Genomic DNA, 19,233 nt, shown 5'->3' on the forward strand with positions numbered 1-19,233 from the left:
CGCCTTGGCCTTCCTGACCCCATCCCTACACAACTGGGCAGCGTCCCTATACTCTTCCCAGCATACCTCTCCCTGCTTCCACTGCCTGTGCATTTCCTTCTTGCCCTTTAGTTTGACCAGCAGGTCTTGACTCATCCATGCCAGTCTCTTGCCTTCCTTTCCTGATTTCTTACACGTGGGGATCGAGGGCTCTTGCGCTCTATGGAAAGCATCCTTAAAGACCTGCCAGCTCTCTTCTGCTCCCTTGCCCCTGAGGGCAGTTTCCCAGGGGGTCCCATTGACTAACTCCTTGCACAGCTGGAATTTTGCTTTCCTAAAATTCAGGGTCCTGACTTTACTTTTCGCCTGACCTGTATCCCTCAGGACTGCGAACTCCACCCGTGTATGATCACTGCAGCCGAGGCTGCCTCCGATCTTGATGTCTCTGATTAGCTCACTTGCGTTGGTGACCATCAGGTCCAGTATCGCATCCCCTCTGGTAGGACTGTCTATTACCTGGCTTAAGAAGTTATCCGCCTGACCTGTATCCCTCAGGACTGCGAACTCCACCCGTGTATGATCACTGCAGCCGAGGCTGCCTCCGATCTTGATGTCTCTGATTAGCTCACTTGCGTTGGTGACCATCAGGTCCAGTATCGCATCCCCTCTGGTAGGACTGTCTATTACCTGGCTTAAGAAGTTATCCTCAATGCATTCCAGGAGTCTCCTGGATTGCCTACAGCTCACCGTGCTACTTTTTCAGCAGACGCCAGGATGGTTGAAGCCCCCCAGCAGGGCAAGAGCCTGCGAGCGCGATGCATCCTGTAGCTGGAGTAAGAAGGCTTCATCAATAGGCTCCCCTTGATTGGGCGGCCTGCAGCAACCACCAACCACAAGGTTCCCTTTGTTGCCTTGGTCTCTAATTCTTACCCATAAGCTTTCAACCTGCTCGTGGCTATTCTTCAGAGACAGCTCTTCACAATCCATCCATTTCTTGACATAGAGGGCAACCCTTCCACCCCTCCCTCCTCACCTGTCCCTTCTGAACAGCCTGTAGCCATCAATAGCTGCACTCCAGTCATGAGATTTGTCCCACCAAGCTTCAATAATGGCAACCAGGTCATAGTTTTCTAGCAGCATGGTGGCTTCCAACTCCTCCTGTTTGTTGCCCATGCTGCCTCCATTGCTGTAGAGGCACTTCAGCTGGGCTGTTGGCCGTGTCACCGTTTTAGAGGAACACACCTTAATTCCTTTAATTCCAGTGTTTCCCTGTTGGCTCCTATTACCTCAGGAGCCCCTGGCTCATCTCTGTAAGACTTCAAGTGTGCTCCAGTGTACCCAGCACATCTCAGAGCAACAGGCCCTTGCTAGCACCCCGTCCCTCTAACCTTGGTGTGTCATCCCACAGCTTGTCACATGCAAGCCTGATATTTTCCCCCTCCCCTTCAAGTCTCATTTAAAGCTCTGTCAATGAGCCCCACTAGCTTGTGAGCAAAGACCCTCTTCCCCCTTTAAGGAAGGTGAATCCCATGCAACACCAGTAGGCCTGGTGCCGTGTAGACCATCCCATTATCGAAAAACCTGAAATTGTGGTGGTGACACCAGCCACGGAGCCATGTATTAATAGACTGGGTCTGTCTGTTTCTTCCAATGTCACTGCCTGCAACTGGAAGGATAGAGGAAAAAATTACCTGTGCATCAGATTCCCTTACCAACTGTCCCAAGGCCCTGAAGTCTCTTTTGATTGCCCTTGAACTATGCATTGTGGCTTCATCACCACCCACATGAAGAACAATAACGGATAATAGTCCAAGGGCTGGAGACTCCTTCCAGACTTAAACATGCCATTGCCCACACTGGCCCACTGGTGTCCAATAGTCCTAATTCTAACTCTAATCAAGGCTTATCTTGTCACACTTCTTTGTACCTGCCCCTGACCAAGCAGCCTCTTCTGAACCTTCTTCTCAACTTAGTTCCTAAGACTGTACAAGATTCAACTCTCGCCTTAGCCAAAATGTTCACCTACCAACCCCTTGCAAACTCACTAGCTATTACCTGCAGTAATACTACCCTAGTCCCAGCCCTAACACTAGCAGTTAAGGATAAGCAGTTAAGGCTTGGCAACCCCTAAGATCTAGAACTAATCCTAGATCCTCCATTTTTTATCTTATGGATCCTTCAAAATGCAGCCTCTATGCCAGTTTAGAACCAAATTTTATCCCTAGCTCTAAGCCATACCTCACCCATCAGCAAGTCCAGCCACACCCCATCTTACATATAGATAGGCGACAACTATTGTGCTTCACATCTTCATTTAAAATTTAAAGGTAGCTCCAGCCCAAGAAAAAGCTGGACATCATTATCTTTTATACTTTGCCCATGTACAGCAACTGTGCTGGGTACTCAGGCATCAGACAGTGAAGCCCATGGAATTACTAGCAGTAATTAAGGAAATATAGTGCAATAGGTGTTCTGAATGTCTCCATTTAGTGGTGATAGTATTTCAGAGTAATTCTCCCCTACCTGGTACTGAATCTCTTCTGGATTTCACTGCGTATCTTTTAAGCAGTTTCCTCATAGACCAGTTAGAAGCTTCTTCTAATGCACACCTTCCCATCTCATTTTTTAATAAGGGGTCAGCTCCATACCAAAGTAATAACTCTGCCATCTAGAAAAGTAAGTTTTTCAGATTGTTTCTTTTCTGACAGTACTTTCCATACTCCTTCCTTATACAGGCTTCTCTCTCTCGTACTCGACAACATGAGCAACTAAAACCCAATCTAAGGCTTATGACAAATAATCCCTCTCTATTCTAGTTAATATACTCCAAGCATTCCCCCAGACGGATCATTATCCTATAGTCTTATTATCTTCATTTTTATAAATTCATTTCAGTTTTTAACCTGATGCCATTAAGCCAAGGTCTTCCAAAATATAGGCTAGGATTCATTCCCCCATAGCTCTTAATTGGTGGAAAATAACTCGTGATTTTACGGTATGAGTCATCTTATCTATTTAGGATATCTACGTTAGGAGAAAATAAATTGTGCTCTAGGTGTGTCTGCTGTGACTCCTGTGACTGCAAAGGGAAGCTTTGACAGCTATTTCAGATGTACAACATACATCTGGTCAAATGAAACCCACTCAGATGGTCTTACCAACATTACGATTTCTGTACAAATATAAAGCCTGATTCTGTTGTCATTCAAGAAATTATCACTTTAGCAAAATGTTCCATTTACCTTTGCAGAATACTTTTTTAAGACATGGGAAATTTATAATCTGATTATTTCCTTTCTGTGGGTAACCCCGCAATCTTATTCCAGCACTAGTGTGGTTTTACTTGTACGTCTGCCCTTCTCTCTTCAGCATCTGTTAGCATTTCAGCGTGAGCTTGACTCACATCCTTCACCCAGGCGTTTAAAGTCCCTAATTACTTCTAACCAGATTGCTAATGAGAAAATTGCTAGTGAAGTTTTCTCAATTCATACATTCTCATAAAAACAGAGCAAATAAAAAAGGGTTCAATCCAGAGCAAAAACCCTCTTGGGCTTCACAAGTTGTCCCAAATCTATGGATTTTTTCAACAGGTAATGTTGAGAACTCTTGCTCCTTAATGAGACCTTTAGCTACACATCACACTTGTATGCTCTCCCCCTTAACTGTACTATTAGAAAGTCTTTCATATACTTACCATTCTTCTGAAATAAGAAATTAATTTTGCCATATTGCAGGTGCAGAAAGGGACAAAGCAGTCAAAAGGTGTTTCCAATCTACAATAATAACTTCACACAGAGAAGGTAGCTTTGAAAGAAACAGCTCCAAATACCACGTTACCAAAAGTCGTATTACTGAATCACTATCACTCGTTTGTTGCTAGACAGAAGCAACAAAAATTAAGTCTGACAGACCACTGCAGTGATATGACTATATTGCTTCTGAGTAAATACAGCGCCACCATGTAGTACCGTTCCCTGCGGATATACCAGCTCACATAACTCTAACACAGCTCTGTGTTGAATGATGCTGGTGTGCCCCAAGTGACCTAGCTGAGATCGGTGTTCTTCCAATATCATTCAAGTTGCTGACCCCTAAATATTACTTGCATAGATGAAGAGTCCTTCATGCGTAACCATGGACATGGTGTCCTAGATACTTTCACAGAACTCAGAAATATTTCATGAACCTGCAAGAGTCTGATCCACAAGCTGAAAACCAAGCTTGAGGCTCTCAAGTCTCAGAGAAAATTATTAACCAAAAGTCCACCCTTTCTCTTTGGTCCAGGGACACTTGGGGAGAAACAGGTTAAGTCTTATCTCAGTTGTGAAACAGAAAGAGAGCAAATGTTTAGGGACAAAACTTATTACACCCCACAAAAAAATTTTAAAATCTTGGAAATCAATAAATATTAGGCAGCATATGTGCACTTCTAGAGAAAGAAACAGCAAGCAGGTAAAAGGGACATGCAGAACTCCTACATAAATCTGGGCCACCCTAGGAACACGCACAAACAGACAAGCGGGGGCAACCACTGCCAGGCTGAAAGAGGATCCACAATTCAGACAGAGGCTTATGAAACCACAGCATTTGGCAACAAAATTTATAATTAATTTACATTGACTATTCAATTGACTTTCTGTTTAAGACCATACAAAATATAAAGCCATGTCTTCATAAGTCTCCATGCTGTGTGTTAATACACAAAAAATGTCTGTACATGGCTGTGGCTGCACACCATACCTGCATGTTTACTAAATCATGAAAAAAAGTAATTGAAACTCCAGAAGACTGCTCAGGTCATAAATCATTCTGCAAGGTGATTATAAAATAAGTGAAACAAGTAGTATTAAACAGTAGCAATCTATTCCTCAGTACTTCAGCCATTGTCCCAAACAGAAAAACAATTAATTTCTGCTTTTGGACAAATCTTGTAAAGCATGGAATGGTTTGAACATAAATTGGGCAGAAAAGACTTGCAAGCTCCTGAATTTACCCATAATCTGAAAAGACCAGCCACATTTAAAAAGATTATGTGATCTTCTGGACCCAATAACAACCATTTCTATACCTAAACCATAACTTGTGTTAAATTTTGAATATACCTCATAATGGCCTTCTTTAACTGCATCTTGCAATGGTGTTATTTGTTCATTTCCTCTAGCATTAACATCAGCTCCTGCTTTCAAAAGCTCATTTGCTATCCCATAAAAGCCTTCCACACTTGCTTTATGTAGTGCAGTCCAGCCTATGAAAAAGAAAAATCTTATTTCACATTTGGGTGAAATAATTTATGAAAATTTATGCCAGCTTTAGGTTGCCTATTTGATAAATATTTCAGAGAGTATACTGAAAAGGTAAAAATGGATGCATTTTACAATAAGTTTTATCAAGTAATGTTTATGAAAAAGTCACAATGGTTGGGAGATCTTATTCTTTTGTCAAAATTTGCACTTACTGAAGAACCAGGTGCTGCTGTAACAATATTAGGTTTAGATTTGATAGTTCTGTTATGAAAGAAGAGAATAAAAATTACTCCACCCGTATCTTAGTAATTTCTCCCCAAATAAAATGTATATGCTATTTTAAGAACAATACAATTTTTCATGGCACTCTTTTATTTACATAGCCATGCTGAAGAGGGTAAGAAAGAAGAGACAAAATAAAGACCTTGCCAAACAAAGATGTTTTTTAAGACTATCCAAGAATGGTTCGAGTTTCCAAAGAAAGCAATGAAAAATCCTTACTGAAATTCCATATCCATTCCCAGATATATGGAATAAACCAAGATATGAGCTTCATGACCCACAGAACAATTCTACTCCATGAAGGAGGTGTTGAGGAAAAATAAAAGATGGAATGTAAATCTTTGAACTGGGTTTAGCATAGCCTTAAACATTCATTATGTGACAGTTTTTTGTAGGGTGAGAAAAGTAAGGGAAAAAGACCGAGCATCTTCCACTTCCTATCTTCCAGCTCTCAAACCAGCATGTCCTCCAGAAGACCATTCTGATGGACAGCCTTACTCCTCAAGCATCTCCCACTATCAGAAGGTTGTCTGGGCCTAATTCACATACTAAATATGTGAATTAATATGTGAATTAGGCTTATTAAGACTGTTCTGCTCCCATTAAGCAAAATTATCTTAATTCATTGGAAAGAGAAACTCTTGAGGCTCTCTTATACACCACTCAACCCAGAATATTGTATATTTGTATAGAACTGGGCTTATTATAGGCACATGATGTTGCATCAGGTTGTCCAAAAGTTTTGTGCTATTAGGCTTTGTTCCCAAATGCTGGAAACTCAACTAAGTTTTAACTACATTGCCTAGTGTTGACAGTGCTTCAAGATGAATGGTTTTTAACAGTATAATCTGTAAAACATTTTACTGGCATTTTATAGAGCCTATTTCATTAAGACACTCTAGTAACTCCATATTCTGGAGCAAAAGCTTGAAATCTGTTAAGGGGAGGATAAACAAGGTTCACTTAGGGGAAAGTACCTATTTCTCTCTCAGTAAAAAGTATCCTCTATCTGATATACTAATAAGCCCCTGAAAAATTGAACCTGCAACATGTTCAACTGATAATCATTAGAGTTTAGCAACATGATTCTCCAAGGACACTGTGCATGCTCCAGACCAAGGAGAAACACAAGTTTCATTGCCATGTTTTTTCAACTCTCTCAAGGCACTGTGAATCAAGACGCAAACTGAGAGCACAGACAGCATCTCTACCATGCTGTCCATATCCTATGTGCTGATGTCCAGGAAATAAAAAGGAGAAAAAAACCTCCAAAAGAACCCAAGAACTCAGTAAGGTACTGAAGCAGAGTACTGTAGCACAGGAATAAGGAAAAATACTAGGCTAAGATATGGATAATCACTAGTGGAGGGCTTTAAAGGAAGAGAAAAGGCAAGAGGCAGAATGTAATCATCAGAACCATGATTCCCAAAGACAGTGAGATGAAAGTGCATTTCAAAATGGCACAGGTCTGGCAACTCTACTTCGTTCTGATTATACCTCCTTCACTAACAAAGAAAGAAGTAGGGCCAGGTCAGCCTCTCATCTCTTCAAGAAGTTCAACTAAAACACGTTTTGTGCAGTTGTGCTCACTTCACACCAAAATAGCAGCCAGAGTCTCGGGGATGAAGAAACAGTGGCCTGGCAAAATGTACAAAGGCAGAAAAAGGAAGCAGCTGTGAGGCCAAAAACTGGAACCAGTGCACTTTAGTACACTTGCCCACAGCGGATGCAGCTGAACCCACACTATCAACGTTTCTCTTGTCAGCAGATGGCTTTGAAGCCCACCAAAAAAATATTTTCTCATCTACCTCTAGCACAAGTCAACACACGTTACAAGTCACTCTGCTAGCTCAAATGCCAGAGTCCTATATTGTAAAAGTCTGAAATTTGCTGCTGACCCAATCTCTCTCTCAATATATTCCAGAAGACATAGAATTTCTACCTTAATTTTGGTCTGTTACAGGCCTGCATTATACAATAGCTTTTAACTGCAGAACACTTTTTTTTTGTTGTTCCCACAGAACAGTTGTGAAATCCTAGCCACTGCACAAGATGGAAACACTCTAAGAATGAATCAAAGTTTTCTACCAAATGAGCCAGCTGTCTGTGAAACCATCTTCTCTTTTGTTATGGAAGTTTATCAGAGCCTAATGGATGAGACAGGGAACCCCAAAGTAAGAAACAACAGTCTTACATTTGAAACAACCAATTGATACTTTAGGGTGTGGCAATGTCTTTGACACAGAGTATCACACATGAAGCTGAATAAGGTGAATTGCTTCAATCAAAATGTTCACAGCTGGCCACTATTTGTCGTTCTTTTTTTTTTTGTGCCCAAGATGAAGTAAAAATGCAAAATACCAAGTACTCACAACTTTACAAAATCAAAGCAGTGCTAAAATATGAAGCTACAACTTCCTTTAAGATGCAAGGGATAAAATCAGAGTCCCTGAAAAATTAAACTGGAAAATCTGAATGTTGGTGTCTCAAGTTGGCTACTGAAATGGACCAAAAAAAAATCTTTAAAAAACATTATGATGATGCTTTAATTAAGGGACTGTTTTGTGATAAGCATGCACAGGATTGTTGAATTAAGGCTAAACAAACTTAACTGCATCACTTTGTAATTTTTTAAGTGCTTACTTTTTCCATAAAATTTTCTTTTTTAATGTACTTTTATACACAGGTCAATATATTTTCTCATGAACAATAACCAAGTTAAGCCAATAAAAATTTAATAATCTACTGACTAGTCACAAACCTACAGTCTTGTCCACTGCACAAACTCATAATATGCACTTTTATTAGTTATAGGTAGATACTTGTTTTTAAAATAGTATTTTAATACAATTGCAACTTACCAGCATAATCCTGAACATTTACATTTCCACCGGCTTTTATTATGTTACGTACAAGGTCTACATCTTGATGAGCAACAGCTCTATGCAGTAAGGTCTCACCATAAATATTCCTCCTATTAATTGTTGAAAGTGAAATGGGGCAAACAGGATTCACAGAATTCCTACCAAAGACTTTTTGTCCTGAAAAATAATGTAAAAGATCTGTTGAACAGAAAAATATCTTTCCTCTCTTATTTTGGCTTCACTTTGCATTACAGTTAGTAAATAAGCTTTCTGAAGAAAAAATGCTCATTCAATCTAGTAGAAACGAGTATCTCAAAAAACACATTACCAATTAAATAATAACACCATTCAATAAAAGATGCCATAGTGAATTCCGTAACAAAACTCTGAAATTCAACACACAGGAATATGACTTTGTAAAAGTGTGTTAGTTTAGACTTTTTCCTTTTTAATGACATTTTTGCAAAGTGCATTGTTTCCCACTGGATGATAAAACTGCTATTCTAGGTTACAATTCATTACAAGATGAGCATTTCAATAACTAGTCAGTTATTCAATAATTTCTCTTTTCTTAAAAGTCAAGTTTATCAGCAGTTCTTTTGTACTCATTTAGGTTTTAAAACCTCCGCTTTGTGAGCAAGGAGTATTTACACTAGGATAGTGATTAAGATTAGCTCCCTCAGATGACTTCTCCCCATTACTTCACAACCAGCTCAGCCATTTCTGCAATGAGCGAAAGGTGAACAGCTGCTTGGGAATAGGAGGCCTAAATGTAAAAAATAAAATGTAAAAGATATTATTTTTAGTTTATTATTTTACAAAACAAATGCTATCTCCCATTATGCACTGATTACAGTTTTCAGCTTGGGTGAAATTATTTCCAATACATAGATAAGCTGTTCTGTACTTCACCAGCAGTGCCATCCCAGCATCCCTTCATACTGTGGAGAAGAGCATCCTGGCTACTGCCTCTTCTGAAAAACAGGGAGGGAAGAAAGAAGGGAGGAAGGAAAGGACAGGAGGATCGCCTGCAGGAAAGCACAATGCATGGCTTAGGCCATTACTTGATCTACTAATGAAAAACCTTGAGACAGCAGGCTATATACACTGCTCCTCTCCACAAGCTGTAGCAGATGTGGCTCACTGGCCCTAAAACTCCACCTGAGTATTAGACATTTTAAGTATGACCTTAAAACACGTAGCTCTCCTAGAGCTGTAACTCACAAAGCCTGATGTCTCTGCTGTTTTGTGCATGGTGATATACTGTGAACTCAGATTAATTCCCAACCTTGACTCTGTGTAGATTTTTAGAATCTAATAGATACGGGTTTACCCAGGACCTTCCCTCAGCTGAGCACATGGACAGTCCCTCTCCCCTACCTGTCCAGCCTTGCAAGACCTTAACCATTTAAGATACTGCAGTTCCTAGTCAAAGCTGGTCTAAACTAGCCAAGCAGTTCAGGAGGCATTAAACCGCACAGACATACACGGAACAATGCACAGTTTTATGTTACACTTAATTCAACTTGTTACTTCAAGAGGACCTATTTCCCATCACTTCTACCTTGCCTTACTTACCTACCTACCTAGCACCTTCCTTGTGTCTGACTTTGTGCAAAACAAGTGATGCTTGCTGATGCAAACAGAAACTTTTTGTGGGGCTGTTTTTTCAGTGAGTTACCAAACTAAGATGACTCACAGACTCTTGATTGCTAGGTCTGATGAAAAAGGGAGGTAAACTTGCTAGACTGGATTAACACAAAGCTACCTCTATAGGCAGTGCAACTCTTTCTGCAGAAATCATGCTAAAAAACCCAACAGCTTGGTTTTTGAGTGGAAACTCAAAGTAAGTCAATTTGAAATAGATGAGCAGTTAGTCATACAACTTTAAATCTCATAAAAACAGTGCTTCCACTGGGAATAATTAAAACCCTGTAAAAGAGGTTTATTAATTGGAAGTAGAATTATTCATATTTTGTATGAATATATGTATATATATTGTAGCTATATGTAGCTGTTACAGTTCAAATACTTCCAAACTTTGTAAGCTGTTTAAATGATTGTAGGAGCACAGATAAATCCAGACTGAGTGGGCTTAAACAAAAAAAAAAAAACTTTTAAGACCCTAATCTTAAAGGTGCTGGAGTGAGCACTTAAGTAAGGAAATTCTGTATTCTCCTACACACTTCCTCTGCGAGGCAAAGAATTTCTCTGCATGCATCTTCAAAGGATGAAAAATAGCAATCTTTCTCTCTGACAAAGCACATTGCAAGGAAAAATACTTTAAAGAGTGCTCCATGACTGTGAAGGCCCTATAATCGTGTATTTAAAACAGACAGGATAACAACAGCAGGCATCCAAAATAGAATAAACTGTTTTGTACAGGTCAACTCCTGGGGATGGCACTGCCCTAAGAATGATGTTGCACACAGAATACTAGATTATAGAAGGATATATAAATGTATCGGGATCTACATTTTCACTCTGCACAAAAACATTTTTCTTCTGCTTTTCAGAATACACCATAATTTTTTCATATATAGCACTGTGATAAAAATTGCATCCTGAAAAAATTTTCATGATTCTTAAGGAGTTTATGCAAACAAGTCAACTGTTAGGTTGCTAATACGCAAGTTTAAACAAGGGAGCGAAATTACCAAGAATTTTAATTATTAAAATGAATGTTTATACCATCTTTTAAAAAAAATCCATGCCACAATATATTGGAAAGGTTATGAATTATATTTGATTCAGTATAGTTGTTCAAATAAAAAAAAAATATGTCTGATAAACATCAGAGAATATCTTACTCAGTTTGTTTTCAATTCTCTTGCTTCTTCTTCTCTGCTTAGCTTTTCTATCCTCATTCAGAGTTATTTCTTGGCATATGTTGGTTTCTAGATCCTGCTTGTCTTTAGAAGTAGATTTCTCAATTTTACTGACAAGAGATTTGCTTAGAATCAACACAAATATTCTCTTCTCTATATAAATCGATGTTTATAGTAGAGGTAAGAATGTGAATATATTTGATTTTAAAAGGAAGTCAGTAATAGCATGCAACTACATAGGCTAACTTAGGTAGTACTGAATAAAGAGTAAATCAGAAGAGAAACTAACTTCCCGATCTTTAAATAAAAGGTAAAACCTTTACTTTTTGATTAGTTGAAGTCATTCACATAAGGAATTAGTACTCTGTATACATGTACTTGTTACATTAATTAAAAAAAAGAATTTAAGAATATTATGCATATTTTGTCATACTCAAAATCCTTATCTTTGTTTCTTGTTGTACTGCCAATGTGAGACATCCTCTGCTGAGTCTCTTCTAGTATTTGGCGATGACTGGAAACATGATCTCTGCACTTTCTTGAGGAGGTCTCTCTTAACTGCATTGCTTTCCTTGATGTTGTTCGGGCTGTTTCTGCACATGCTGCAGCCTCCACTGAATGTGAACTTCCCTCACCAGTTTGGTTTTCACTAGAGGTGGCACCCCAGTAATCTGAAATTACTTCTTTCTCTCTCTGCTGATCACCAACAGGCTGTGACAAGAAAGAAATATTACAAGCAACTGGTAAGCATGCAGTTAAAACAAGGGCTGCATATATAAGAGCTCCAAGAACATTGTCTTATAAATTACATGTGTGCTCACAGACAATGGAGGGGTTGCTTAAGTGAATAACTGGAATTCTACAGATACAAGAGACAGAGGCTGCCATAGGAGAGGCACTCCTGAAGTAGTATGCCACACCATGTGCCCCTGGCAGAATTAGCCAAGGGAATTACGATGCTCAGAATCACAACTTAAATAATAAATCTAGGCTGGCTGACAGCGAAAAAAAGTTGCTACTATCTGAAAGTTGTTTGGTTGGACATTTGAAATGACTTAACAGATTCATTTCAGTTTCCTATGGACATGAGCTCCTGTCCTAAAAAATAAAGTGATGCTTAACATGTCTTAAGCTAGCCCATCTTATCTCACTCTCGCACAAGCCTAGAAATGTGCACAAGATCAAGAATTACTTTCACCTGAGGTTCAGTAACTCCCAGCTGAGAAGTTCTTTCTAAAGACATACCATCCCTGAGCTACAGCCACTGCAGATGAGATTCACTTCACTTACCTTCAGCCTTCTAAAAGCCAGGCATCTAGATGACATCTAGATGGCATCCTCATTACCCCTACCACTGCTGAAGAGTAAGAGCTACTTTCAGAGATGATGGTGATTCACCTCATCCTAAGTTGTGCAAAGGGGAACCTAAATGATTCGTGTATACCAGAGGCTACCAGTAAGGGAGAGAAATCCTACCCTAAAGATATGTCATCATATGGCAGTTAATTTGAGTTACTTGAGTTTATTCACTGTTTTTAGTCAAGTGTGATGTACTGCTGAGTATCACCCAAGTTGCTGAAACCTGGGTATTTATTAGCTTATTACACACTTGAGTAATGCTGAAAGCTCTTAGGACACACCCTCAGCACACATGCATACAAACTCTTTCACAGTGATGTGGGAGAACTTGTTAGTTAAGTTAGTCTTGTTAGTCTTGGGACACAGATGGAAATGGAAGATTTGCTGATTAATTTTTTTAATTGACATATTCAGCAGAGAGGCTACTGAAGAGGTGAACTGCATTCCTGGAAGTGGTCCCTCTGGGTCAAGAGATGATGCATGTTAATATGGCAGTTGGGGAAAACCAAATATTTCAGTTTACAAAACTATCAATGCAGTACTTTCCATGGCATCACATCTGCTATAGGAGGAGAGCAACAGAAGAAGAAGAAAACATTTCAAAGAGGAAAAAAAAGCCATTTGCTTTATAAGGGACCATATATTAAAATAAATGGGCTATCCAGCATCCTGATTGCATCTACAGGACAGTACAGGCTCTCCTCTTTTGGGTACTTGTTTCACCACAACAATGATACTCTGAAGAAACAAGGGTGAGAAAAGACCAAGGTGAACAATATACTGTTAGAACACAACAGTTACTAAAAAATTAACTGGGATTTTTTCCTCATTAAACTGCGTCCCCACTTTCTGCCTTCAAGAACAGCAGATGGAGGCACAAAAAAAGCTAAAATCAATTATTAATTGGCAAGAGGTTATAGATCCCCATTCCCACAGGACCCTGCTTCACAATCTTAACTGCAAGATTGAGTAAATCTATACTTTAAGCTTCACACAGCTGTGCTACAAATTTCAGAAATCAGCACTTCACTGAAAGAGCTTTGTAAGTTGCTATGGTTCTGAGGCAATTAGTCTAGAGACCTTTTGGCACCTTGAAATTAGCTACCTTTGTGGCACATTTTATTATGTACTGTTATATTCAGTTAATACTACCAGCAAAAGACGGAATTAACTCATAGACTTTGGATGCTTTATGCCATTGTGGGGAAGTGAAGTGGCTGTAAAACCACCTTAAATAGCTAGTTATACGTGGCTGATCATTGATTTGCAGCTCCAGATTATTCGAAGACAACACAGAGCAGAGAATCTGATTCCAGGTTTACAAGGGATGTCTACTACACTTTAGAGCATAAACATAGGTTTCCTATGTGTCCTTCTTTTTCCCTTATTATAACCTAAACAGAAAGAGACTATAGCATTGCTCTCCCTTCATGTTCCTCTCCAGATTTTTGCATTTGTGTTGTTGAATCCAAATGACCTATTCCAGATCACCTTCACAGCACAGGACATAACATTGTGGAGAGAACAGCACAGGGTAAGAGAAGAAAACAGAAAGAAGGATCACATGCTATATCCATACGTCCTGGCTTCTTCAGGGGAGGACATGAACATGAAACCATGCCTCAATTTTTTCAGTAAGTCTCACATAGGCAGAACTAAACAAAATAAATGCACTTCTAAATATACATGTAAAAAATCCCCGTAAGTAATCTTTCTAGTCTACAGGAAAGACATAGCTATCATTTCTTCTGTAATACTTGCAAAGCATTTGTATGCTACAGCAGTGAGAGCTATGAAAACGGAAAACAGCATACTATAGTCTGGAGAAAAAACAGAACCGGATGGGCTAGGAACCTAGAGTTGGAATCGGCTGGTATATGTCAGTGTGCTAAAATGAAATAACAGAATAGTGTTTTGGAACTTTCCTTGGAGAGAATGTGAGACATAGATGTACAGGGGGACCAGGAGTTCTTGAAACTCCCATGCTATTTCTAGATTTCCATGTCAGTCACTGAATTAACTTTACTAGGATTTCCCAACCCAGCAAGCTCAGCCATTTTCATAACACAGATATATCAAAACAGAAAAACACTACTGGACTTTTAAAACAAAAACAATTGAAATGTATTAAACATGTAAAATATTGATGCCAGTTTATTCTTTACTAAGATTCACATCTCCAAGTAATTTGGCTATTCTATAAAATATTTTATGATGAACATAAATTTTCAAATATTAATTAAACTGTGTATATACTTGCTCATTTGTTGTCCTCTGCAAGTTAGATCCCGTTAAGGCTTTTATTTCTTCCACCTGAATTGTAGCAAGTTGAGGCTTAATCATGTTTGTTATTTGTGTACAGTCATCATCTAACTGGGGAATACTGGGTTCTGAATTTAACTGCTCTCCCTCGGTGTTAAGCTGTCTCTCATTTGGCACTACAAGAGTGACAGGTTGTACTACAGAGGCATTCAGAGCTGTCACAAGCTGTACTGGCAGGGCATCACTGCTCTCATCTGCTGATGGATCAACGGAAAAGGCATGACCCTGACACTCTAACTTGTCAGGCAAGTTAGTGTTTATCATTTTAAGAGTCTCAGAATCACTGAGGGATCTCAACAAATCACTGATTTCAAATTCAGCAGTCTCTATACTCTGTTCAGTGAATGCTTCCATGAAAATCTTCCCTGGGGCTGCCAGTGAAAGATCTGTGCCATTATTAGGGGAATGTTCTTTTACTCTGTTATCTGTGTCAATAATGGTCATGCGGGTTCTCTGGCAATCTTCTAAAACGTGTGGAAATATATCTTGTGGTGTCTGTTCCTTTGGAACCATTATTATATCTTCCAGAAGGGCATCTAGACAGAGGCTTATTTCTGGAGAGAGATCTTCATTACTTAATTTCTGTGAAATCTAAACATTAAAAGAAAAATTTGGTTACATAAAGGAATGGAACAACTCTTTCTAAAAAGCATGTCATTAACATTCACTTTAGAAGTCATCCATATATATACCTATATTTTATTTGCAATTTTTGCATAAACTACAAGACTCAAAGCCTTCCCTAAGGACTTATACAATTTCTTAACAAGGGTTAGACTGAGGTCTCAGTTTCAAAAGTAGAGCACTTCAGCTGTTGGCTTCCACAGCAGTGAAAATCCAGAGTAACAGAGACTAAATCTGTTATGAAGTCAAAGATATTATGCCATTGCCAATGACCTGAGGGTGTTAAAGGGCTTTAAAAAAAAGGCAAAATTTCTGTCACCCAGAAATAATGAAAGTGAATATATTCACAATAATATAAAAAGCACAGTTAGTAAAACACAATATATGAGTTTTGATTATGTGTTTATGTGGATCCCACACAGGTATGGAGCATTTGTGTCCCACAAGCTTCAGTTCAAAACCTTAGGAGTATGTTTGGAGGCTGCACGTTTGAGTTTCCACACTGAGTACAGAACCACAGAACCATAACTGTTCTTGGAAAAGTAATACTGCTACTGTTTTTCTAATCACTTTGAGCTGCTTTCAACAGATGCACCCATTTTTATATTAATTAATAGCTTTTTCATTTTTTTTCCTATCCCTGTTTCAAATGCTTCTGCAGGAGGAGATCAGATGCCTCAGCAGACCTAAAACATATTTTTTCTATATAGTATTTGCATCTAATAGTGCTGTTGCTTAGTAATACTGGATCTTAAGAAAATCTCTTTCAATACGTTTTTAGACTTCTGCTGCCAGCAAGTGGCAACACTGGGCAGTGCAAGAATCCTTTAACCGCTGGTAACATAATTTTGATAAAGCTCACACACAATAAAATAGAAAGGGCAGAAATCTTACAGCATTGACTCACATTCAGTTTGTAAACCATTATAAATCCCTGAGTCTTTGTTGAAAAATTATTCCCCAGTCTGCTCTTTCCTATCTTGTACCTGTGCAGCTAATTGTTCCTTTTTAAGTACTGACTACTTCTTACTTTGCTGTATTGAATTACAGTTTCTTTTTAGACCACTTCTCTAATTTGTGCAGACTTTAAACAACTGGGATAAAAAACCCACTGGCATAACTTTCTGTACTTGAAGAGCTGTGGTATAAAGAGCATGTATGCATATTACAAATTTCCTAAGAAAAAGGCTTGGGGCACTTGTTGAAGGGCAGGTGAAACTTACATTTGTATTCATGGAGAAGGATCAGGCAGGCATAAGTGATTAATTTTGCAAGATCCTAAAACCCCAAATGCCAACTGAAATCCAACACTTAAATGTGGCTGGTGTTCATAAAACCCCCATCCAACTACAGGTGCCTAAATTTCGTAAGTACTCATTTCTGTTGGCAAAATCCTGTGGGACTTCCTCTACAAGTAATTAAAACCTGCAAAACACAATTAAAGTCAAAAGTTTCCCTCCCTAAAACCCATCCTCAGCTGCCACTTATCCATACGCTTAAAGCCCCAGTGCCTAAGGTCCCTGCACCTTCAATTGTCTGTTGAAAAGGAACAGAGGAGCTGCTGAAGGAGCAAGGCTGAGCCAGCTGGGAACTGAACCAAAACAGGGAGTTCCCTCTCCTGTGGACCCCAGTCTGGTAAATACGGTCTGAATACACGTAAGTTTCATTCAAAGGAGGAGCAGGATTCCCCCTCAGCCAGTAGCTCAGCCGTAAAATATCAACATTGCAGTAAAGGCAGGTTCAGGTCCATCCTCCACCAGAACAGCCATGCTTCAAGCAACTCATTTAAAAAATGGGTTCCTATGTAAGAATGCCAAAGAGAAAAAGGTATCTCTTTGGCATAAGGCTGTTAATTCTTTTAGGGTTTGAATGCCAACCATCTCACGGCATCTGTGAATCCCTTCCACTGAGCATGAGCACACTGCTTTGAAAGCCTTGATTTAAATCTCACTATCCTCATGTCTCAATTATTCCCAGTACAAATCCAAATCAAAGTGCTCCTTAATCCAGGTGCAAATCCTGCTGACCGTCTAGCATCAGCCCAGAATCTCGTCTCCCCATCTTACCCAGTAAGCACACACTGGGTAACAGCTGAGCATGGCTACAGTCAACTCCAGCCTCAGCTGATTTAGAACCTCGCACCAGACGAAGCAGGTGGACAGGGAAGTCAAGCAGAGGTTTCATCTAAAAAAACCAACTTACTTGGCCGTGGGTATAAAAACCATGTGTTAATAAACTCACTGCACCAAAGGCCAGTGAGCAAGCCAGGCTTAGCCAAGCCTTAGACGTCTACCTCTCCCTGTGCACTACATGGGCAAGCTTAAATCTGGCCTGTCAGTTCCAGCAGATGGCGGTGCATTCACATCACCTCGGTGAATCTTGCAAGGAATTTTTTTCCATGTGTTTGAGAACAATTAAAAAGTTATCAAGAAATTGGTGGCTATTTGGTGTCACAGACTGTGGCTTGCAAATGTTACAAGATAAAACTGGACTGACTAATACTGAAGCATAAATAATAAGGGTGGAGTGGAAATGTTAAGTGGACTCGTACATCTGGTAGCTCTGAGTCAAACAACAGCAGAGTTCAGCCTTTCAATACATACATGTAAGAGAATCACTATGAAAGAGTTAAGGCTTCAGAAGGATCAACATTACCAGCTTTTGTGAGAAAGCTGAGCTGAACATTACTGCAATATACTGGGACATAAGGGATGCACAGAGAATCACAGAACAGTTGAGGTTGGAAGGGACCTCTTGAGACCATCTAGTCCAACCTTGCTGCTGAAGCGATGTCAGCTGCAGCAGGTTGCCCAGGACCATGTCCAGTCAGGTTCTGAGTAGCTCCACAGGTAGAGAATACACAACCTCTCTGGGCAACCTGTTCCAGTGTCTGACCACCCTGACAGTTAAAAAGTGGGGGTTTTGTGTTTAGATGGCATTTCTTTCTTTTTAATTTGTGTTCATTGCCTCTTATCCTATCAGTGGGCACTACTGAGAAGTCTGGCTCCCTCATCTTTATTCCTTCCTGTCAGGTGTTCATACACATTGGTAAGATCCCCCCAAGCCTTCTCTTCTCCAGGTTGAATAGTCTTAGCTCTCTCAGCCTGTCCTGATACGAAAGATCATAGAACCACAGAACAGTCTAGGTCAGAAGGGGCCTTTAAAGGTCATCTAGTCCAAGCCCCCCCTGCCATGGGCAGGGACATCTTCAACCAGGTCAGGTTGCGCAAAGCCCCATCCAACATGACCTTGAATGTTTCCAGGGATGGGACATCTACCACCTCTCTGGGCAACCTGTGCCAGTGTTTCACCACCCTCAGCATAAAAAATTCCTTCCTTATATCTAGTCTGAATCTACCCTCTTTTAGTTTAACACCATTCCCCCTTGTCCTATCGCAACAGGCCCTACTAAAAAGTCTGTCCCCGTCTTTCTTATAAGCCCCCTTTAAGTATTGAAAGGCCACAATAAGGTCTCCCCGGAGCCTTCTCTTCTCCAGGCTGAACAAACCCAACTCTCTCAGCCTTTCCCCATAGGAGAGGTGTTCCATCCCTCTGACCATTTCTGTGGCCCTCCTCTGGACCCGCTCCAGCAGGTCCACATCTTTCCTGTACTGAGGACTCCAGAGCTGGACGCAGTACTGCAGGTGGGGTCCCACCAGAGCAGAGTAGAGGGGCAGAATCACCTCCCTCGACCTGCTGGCCACGCTTCTTTGGATGCAGCCCAGGACACGG

The 19,233-nt window shown here is 39.9% G+C and overlaps 1 protein-coding gene across 1 annotated transcript in view; it reads right to left on the reverse strand.

Moving 5' to 3' along the window:
- ANKRD31 (ankyrin repeat domain 31) overlaps window positions 1-19,233 on the reverse strand; it is a 76,202-nt gene that overhangs the window by 42,165 nt on the left and 14,804 nt on the right. Inside the window, exons 6-11 of the mRNA XM_019472351.1 lie at window positions 14,812-15,459; window positions 11,756-11,907; window positions 11,179-11,306; window positions 8,366-8,545; window positions 5,082-5,224; window positions 2,503-2,647 (exon numbers count right to left, since the gene is read on the reverse strand). Of these exons, the coding sequence (XP_019327896.1) occupies window positions 2,503-2,647; window positions 5,082-5,224; window positions 8,366-8,545; window positions 11,179-11,306; window positions 11,756-11,907; window positions 14,812-15,459 (1,396 nt within the window). The remainder of the gene's footprint in view (window positions 1-2,502; window positions 2,648-5,081; window positions 5,225-8,365; window positions 8,546-11,178; window positions 11,307-11,755; window positions 11,908-14,811; window positions 15,460-19,233) is intronic.

This window comes from Aptenodytes forsteri, unplaced genomic scaffold, assembly GCF_000699145.1.
Source record: "Aptenodytes forsteri isolate BGI_AS27 unplaced genomic scaffold, ASM69914v1 Scaffold387, whole genome shotgun sequence".
Taxonomy (NCBI): Eukaryota; Metazoa; Chordata; class Aves; order Sphenisciformes; family Spheniscidae; genus Aptenodytes; species Aptenodytes forsteri.